Below are 7,148 nucleotides of genomic sequence, written 5' to 3'. Positions count from 1 at the left end.
ATATACAGTAGTATTCAACATCTATACAGATATTTAAAATAAAATAAAAGTAATTCTATAAAATAAAATAAAATAAAAGCACTTCTATAAAATAAAATAACACAATAAAAAAAATAAAGAAAACGTATTCCCTTAAACACGACTAATTGAAATTTATGCATTTTGTTAAATTTTTTCTTTTCCTTTAATAATTTTTATTTGATTCTTTTTTATAAATTATTGTTAAGTAATCATATTCTCAGTATGAAGTATTTACTTAATTTATTAACAACTAATATTTATAAATTTTGTAGTACTTCTTTTAATAATAGAAAATAAAATAAAATAAAAAATATATAAATAATGTAATAATTGTGGATCCAGCTATGAATTGGATATGTATGAAAATTAAACCGAGACTCTGCCACCTAACAATAATATACGATCCAGCTCACTAGATGCTGTCAACGATACAGAGAAAGTCTTCAACTTCAACGGCTACCACACCCTTTGATATCCAATTACGAAAGTACCCTCACCAATCAACAACATAAAACAATCAGCAATTATAAAACTAACGTTCTAAAAACCACACTGTCTTGTGGGCGCTGACCAAGTCGCTAACAGCGAATCATTGATTAGGTTAATCCATGTTGTAGTATATTAATTAGACACTCCTATTGCATTGGTATCACACTGTCACTCAAAACGTATACAGAACAGGTTCTAGTATGTCCAATTCGCAACCCTCAGAGTATGATTCAACCGGCGGCGGGGACGAGAGGTCCAACTCTCTCTTAGCCAACGCGCGCTGCAGCTTCTGCTTCACCTGCTGTTTCGGTTCCCGGCACCGCTCAGCCGTCGCCGGATTCGCGTGGTGGGAGCGCGTGCGTGCCACCTCGTCGCTGTCCGAGTCGCACTCCGAACCAGCGACAGGGAGCCCCGCTGCCCGGCGCTGGTGGTCGCCGGGTGCCACCGCCTTCATGAAGGTGCGCGAGTGGTCAGAGCTCGTAGCCGGGCCCCGGTGGAAGACCTTTATCCGGCGGTTCAACCGCAGCCGAAGTGGCGTTTCGCGGCACGCGCCAGGGAAATACCAGTACGACCCCTTGAGTTACGCCTTGAACTTCGACGAGGGGCATAACGGGGATTTTGATGATGAAGGTTACGATGGGTTACGGAATTTCTCCACCCGTTACGCCGCGGCTCCTCCGTTAAAGTCTGTCCCCACGAATTCCAATCAAGACGTCGCCGTTTTGGGCTAGAGAAAAGCTATAGCGTAGCTGCACGGATTATGCTGTGTGGTGTCGATTTTTGGAATTTCACTTCGATAAGTTACAAGTGCAGTTTTGTGTATTTTACTATAATATCATTAGTCATAGCGTCTTAGATTTTCTTACTGTAAACTCCTTTACATTTTTTTAATTGATACCTTTTTAAAGCATTATCCTCCGTATATACTCTTTTCTATTTTCATTTTTGGTGGATATTTTTGTGTGTACAAACTCGTAGTTATCCTCTATCGATCATAGTCACACACGTTCTTTCTAATGGTTGATGACGTGTATGAGACGTCGTGTTAATAATACCCTTATGCTATATACTTTTAAATATGTTAATTAGAGTTGAGGTAAAAAAGTCAATTCATAAGTATTTGAATTTATATTATTTTAAATATATTTTAAAGAATTTATTTCAATTTAAATTCATATATTTTGGACTTTAGTCCATTTAATTTTGTTTGCATGTAATACAATTTTTCAATTTTAAAAATCTAAAATCAAAAGGTTTGCTTGAATCTATAATGAAATATTAAATTAAGTCAGAACAAGATGAGAAATGACTGAGCTGATTGAATCTTAAATTGAATTAGGTTAAAAATATATCACATAAAATTAGGTTAGATAAGAAACATGTTAGGTTTAACTACACTCAAGTTAAGATAGACAAACTCAAACTCAAAATTGATAGATGAATTAAGTCAAATCTAAGTCTGATTAGGTTATGTAAGTCTAACCATAACTTTAGTTAGACCTATATTAAGTTAGTTAGGTCAAACCTAAGTTAATTTTGACTAAGTTAAAATTAAGTTAAATTGGGTTGTAGTAGAACCATGTCTAGTTGGTTAGTCTGAGTCCAAGCTAGGTTAGGTGGAGCTAGGCCATGTTAAGTTAGACTCGGGGCCATATCAAGTAGAGTCAAGCTCAAATCATATCAAGTTGAGTGGAAGCTCAAACCATGTCAAAATGAGTTAAAGCTCGAATCACATCAAATTGAGTTAATGTGAGCCTAAGTTAGTTCAAGTTAATGAAACCTAAGTCAAACTCAGTTTAAGTTGGATAAAATTGAGTCAAACCAATATTAATATATAGTGGGCTAAGTAAACCCAATCTCATGTTGGGCTGAGTCATCTTGAATTAAATGGACCCAAGGTTAAATTGAGTCAAGGTTGAATTTAGTCAACCTTGGTCAACATCAAACATGGAAGAACTAAGTTGACCTAATCCACATCAAGTTGAGTCAAGATAAACTTATTTCAAGTCCAAATCAAGTCAACTTGAGTTGGGTCAAGTAAACAAAGCTTGTGTCGAATAGAAATGGGCCATGTACAACACTACATGAAATATGTATTTATTGAGAAAAAAAATTATGACGTATAATAATCTATTGACAAATATTTTATTCATGCATTTATAATTTTATGTATATGCATACACATTTTATACATAATAGGTTATGTATATAGTTTTAAAGCTTATTAAGCTTAATAGGTTGATGATGACAAACTCCTAATCAAGGGTCCTATCACTAGAAATATGACCAAACTCTTAATATTAAAGACAAATTTGTTTATATGAACAAATAATCTCTTGTTTTGAAGTTTAATCAAATAACACTAAAATATGTTAAAAGATCAGAAAGCAACCTAGGATAAAAACGTAGAGCCAAAAACCCAAACAAAAAAAACTAGACCCTAAAACCCAAAACTTAGAAGTCATTAGAAAACACTTAGGTCCTAGGAAATAGAAAAACATTTAAGTTAGAACAGTCAAACGCTTGACTAGATGATCTCCTGTATAAAAGTGTTTGAGAGAGAACTGTGTAGAAACCTAGAAAATAGAGTATTAGAATAGATAGGTGTATTAAAATAATGAGGTCAAATATTTTATTTTAAAATAATCTTATAATATAAATATAATTTTATAAAGCTCGCCTCATTATCTAAACTTTCTCCTCTTCGTTTTCTCTAACTTCTCTCTAGTTTTTCTCACTCTTGGATCATCTGTTCGATTATCAGGAAGTGTCTAGGCGATCTTGACGTCGAGGGCAACGATTCCTACAGATCAATTTCTTAATTCGAGCCGGTAAGTTCGTTTCCCTTTTTCTTAGCGAGTTCTTTACTCTTGATCATGCAATGGATTCTGTTTGCATGTATCAAGTAGTTTTTCCCTTCAATTTTTGACTTCATTTAGGTCTTAAAGTTGGTTTCCTATCACCAATCGGTGAGTTGTAGGTTTTTCTAGAGTTTCCTTGCGATGCAAGCATCGGTCGGAGTAATTTCTAGAGCTTTGCGAGTTGGATAGAGGTAAGGGAAGCTAAAGTTTCTTTAATTTAGAATTTATTGTGTATGTTGGGTGAATATTTGAGTAATGAGCTGGTTGAATTAAATTTCTATTTTTAAGGTATATATGTTGTATGCAATTTGTATGTTTTTGAGTGTTAATTGATGAACTGTGAAAGTAAACCAAATTGGATGATGTTTGATTTGTTATTAGTTGTATGAATTGATAGGAAACTGTAAAAATGTTGATTAGTTATGAATAGAGTCACATGGTCATTATTTAGAGTGAGTTTTGAAGAAGTAGAGTAATGAAAATGAGAATTGGTAATTAGAGGCTCAATTGGTCTGTTGGGGCAACTTTGGTAAGTCAAATGTGACTTGCTTGAGTCCTTAAAGTGGTTAAAACTGTGCCAAAAGTGGTAAATTACAAATTTGGTTCATAAGTTGAGGTTTTGTATATTTTTTAGGGGAATGGGGTTAGGAAACACTTTAGAATGATGTTAGTAAGGTTTAGAAACACTTGTTTAAGTCTAATTTGGTGTATAACACAATCTAGGAAAGTTAGAAGTTGAGAAAAATAGTTGGAATTAGTAAACTTGGTGTATGTTGTGTAATTCTACAGATTTTGTGCTACAGATTATGCAAACTCGCTAAGCGAAGGGAGTCGCTCAGCGAGTGGTTGTAGAGGTTGAGCTTCTGTTTGAGGATTCACATAGCGAGAAGGTGCGTTGAGTGAGTGGTTGAGGTTTGGGAGCTCAGCGAGTGAATTGGGGGTCTGGACCACTATTTGGACTTTCACATAACGAGTTGGGGCACTAACCGAGAGGTTGGGGTTTGATACCTCTGATATTTTAATTCGCTTAGCGAGTTGAGTCCTTGAGTGAGTGGTTTGGAGGTAAGGGTCACTGTCTGTGGATTCATATAGCGAGCTGGGTCGCTATGCGAAAGTAGTCTATGGTCGCTCAGCGAGTGTGTGCGTTGAGCGATTGGTCTAGGTTTTAGTTTACCCTTTTCTTATTTGTTCTTGTTTGATTTGAATGACGTGATGAGTTATCCTGGTTTATGTATGAGAATGTACTGAGTTATATATGTATCAAAGAGATAAGTTGTGATTTAAATGGAAATAAAGTGTGATTTCAAAGTGGTATAGTAAGTTTTCATGTGGAATCTCTTGGTGAGGTTCAAGTTTATTTAGAATGAATGCAAAAGCTTAGTCTTGGGGGTTATCCTGAAAATCCAATGATATTTCAGTCTTAAGTAGAGAGGATTGATCCATGTCGTGAGAAGTAGTAGGAGGTCTTAGTCTTGAGGGCTTCCAGTATGCCTCAAGGCCCGAAACAAACTAACCTTGTGAGTGTATTAGGGTGAAACCCATTGGCAATGACTTTGCAAAGTAGTAGAGGCCACCACAAATGCATAACCTGCCATTACTCGGTAATCATTCTAAGTCCGGACAGTCAAGTTTAAGTCATAACATGTTTAGGATGTTTGGAGTTAGTTATTTCATATGTAAGATTGAAATGTGGTTTTATATTATATTAAGGTATGATTCTTTTATAACTAGCTTACCCTTCTATCTATGTTGTTTGTATGTTGTCCTTGGCTTTCTTCTTTTTGCTATGATCATCCTGTGGGTGTGAGCAGAGGGGGATGAGACTTCGGTGGAGCAAGTTTTGGAGGGTGATGCCACAGATGCTTAGCTGACAGGATTTAGATCTTGTAGATAGTTTTATTATAACTAGTTGTAAGTAAAATTTTATAATTATTTTGGGATGATTTTAAAACTTATTTTATTTTCCTCACTTTCTTAACTGTTCTATAGTATCATGTTTGTGATAACTTTTATATGTAGTTTTATGCTATATAATTTGGGGTGTTACAAACTGGGCTAAACGCTTAATGTTTAAGATACCTGAATTAGGTATTTGACTTCTCTCAAAAACGAAAACAGGTTGAGACAAGGTCTTCAACTAAGACAACTAAAAGATTTAAATAAAAAGACTTAAGAAAACCTAAGAAAGCTAAACGATATCTACCTACAAGGTACAAATACAAAGAAACGATTACTTGTATCCAAATGATACCACGAGCAAAACAGACACATCATCTTATGACGAAGTATCTATACGTTTAGTATCCTTAAATTAAAAAAACTTAATTGCAAAATGCTATCTGACGGTAGGAAATCAAAAGACACTTTGTCGTTCTGAGCAAGCATTAAATGACATTAAATGTCAATGTTAAAAACAACAAAATTGATAAGAAAAGTCATATCTACTGCATGCATAGTTTACTCTAATTTTGCAGATAAGTTATTCTACACGCATCCACACTACTACAGATAAGAAATCATGGAATGTTCTTCTCTTGAAGCAAGGTCTAAAATGATCGTACAACCTACTTCAAGCAAAGGACTGAAAAAACATGTCTGCTCTGACAAAGTTGACTTACACAATGACTGTTGTGAAAAGAAGAAAGAAAAAAAATACAAGCATCAAGGCTAAGAACTACAAACGTTGTCTAACAGACAAATATTCATCGAGCCTATAAATAAAAGATTTCTCACGAAGAAAATCAATAGGATAAAATAGAGGGTAAAAAGTGCGCAAAGCTTACAACGCCATATCTATCTTATAAAAAAGAAGAGAGAAAAAGAGCTCAAAGAAAATATTATATCTAAGTTGAAGAAAAGAGAAAAGAGAAAGGCATAATCTCAAGCTTAAGCGTCAAATCTCTTACTTTTGTAAGATTACAGAGAGACACACCTGCAAGTGTTTAGGCTGTATTGTATTGTATTCATACCCTCTCGTAGAGAGATTTAGTCTAAATTGCTTGTAAGCAATCTTTGATTGCAATTATGAAGAGAATTAAAATACTTACAACTGAACTTTTTTGAGTTGAGGAATCTAGGCACGTTAGTCTAGTACCAGGAGTGGTTCGAATACTCAAGGAAATATGGGTAGGGTACTATACTAGGAGTGATATGAATACTCAAAGAAAATATCGGCGAGGTACTGAGTACCAGGAGTGGTGCGAATACTCAAAAAATATTGTAGTAATAGTTACATCACGACTCGGTCATTGCCTATGCTGCAAATATATATAAGAAAATATTAATGATTACGGATAACAAAGAATAATAAAAATGACATTTAATTGATTAAATTTTTTAAACATGAAGTAGTTACCCATGTTCACAAGGTTCTTCTTCAAATTTATATCCCTAAGTCTTCAGGTAAAATTTTGTGTAATGTGTCGAATGCAATAGACATGCACACAGTGTCCTTCGATCCACTCACTGGTCAGTCTGTTGGATGTTAAACTAATGGAATTGTGGCAATTCAAAACTAAGCACAAATTTTTGTTGACGGGTGACATGCTTCCTAAGGTTTTTAGATAAAACAACCAAGTGTCTGTTGTTTCACCCTCAATTATAGAAAAAGAAATGGGGTTCCTATCTTATGCCACAACAACTAGAAGAGTCCCCTTATATCTTCATTACAAAAATGTTTCGTCTACTTGTACCAACGGTTCAAAATATGGAATCCATCAACACAAGGTTTGAAGGTCCAAACAAGTCTTTTGAAATATTGTTGGTTTTGGCAGACCT

At 34.8% G+C, this 7,148-nt stretch overlaps 1 protein-coding gene across 1 annotated transcript; it reads left to right on the top strand.

The window, feature by feature from the left end:
• Nucleotides 1-421: 421 nt before the first annotated feature.
• Nucleotides 422-1,432, top strand: LOC106761354. Its single transcript, XM_014644902.2, has one exon. The coding sequence runs from the start codon at nt 711-713 to the stop codon at nt 1,239-1,241; it is 531 nt and encodes a 176-aa protein (XP_014500388.1). The 5' UTR covers nt 422-710; the 3' UTR covers nt 1,242-1,432.
• Nucleotides 1,433-7,148: the final 5,716 nt, after the last annotated feature.

Source organism: Vigna radiata, chromosome 5 (assembly GCF_000741045.1).
Source record: "Vigna radiata var. radiata cultivar VC1973A chromosome 5, Vradiata_ver6, whole genome shotgun sequence".
Lineage (NCBI taxonomy): Eukaryota > Viridiplantae > Streptophyta > Magnoliopsida > Fabales > Fabaceae > Vigna > Vigna radiata.
Note: the sequence above shows the minus strand (reverse complement) of the source record. Positions and strands in the feature narration are given on the sequence as shown.

Coding starts and splice junctions, on each gene's coding strand:
- LOC106761354 (XM_014644902.2), top strand. CDS start 711: ATGTCCAATTCGCAACCCTCAGAGTATGATTCAACCGGCGGCGGGGAC.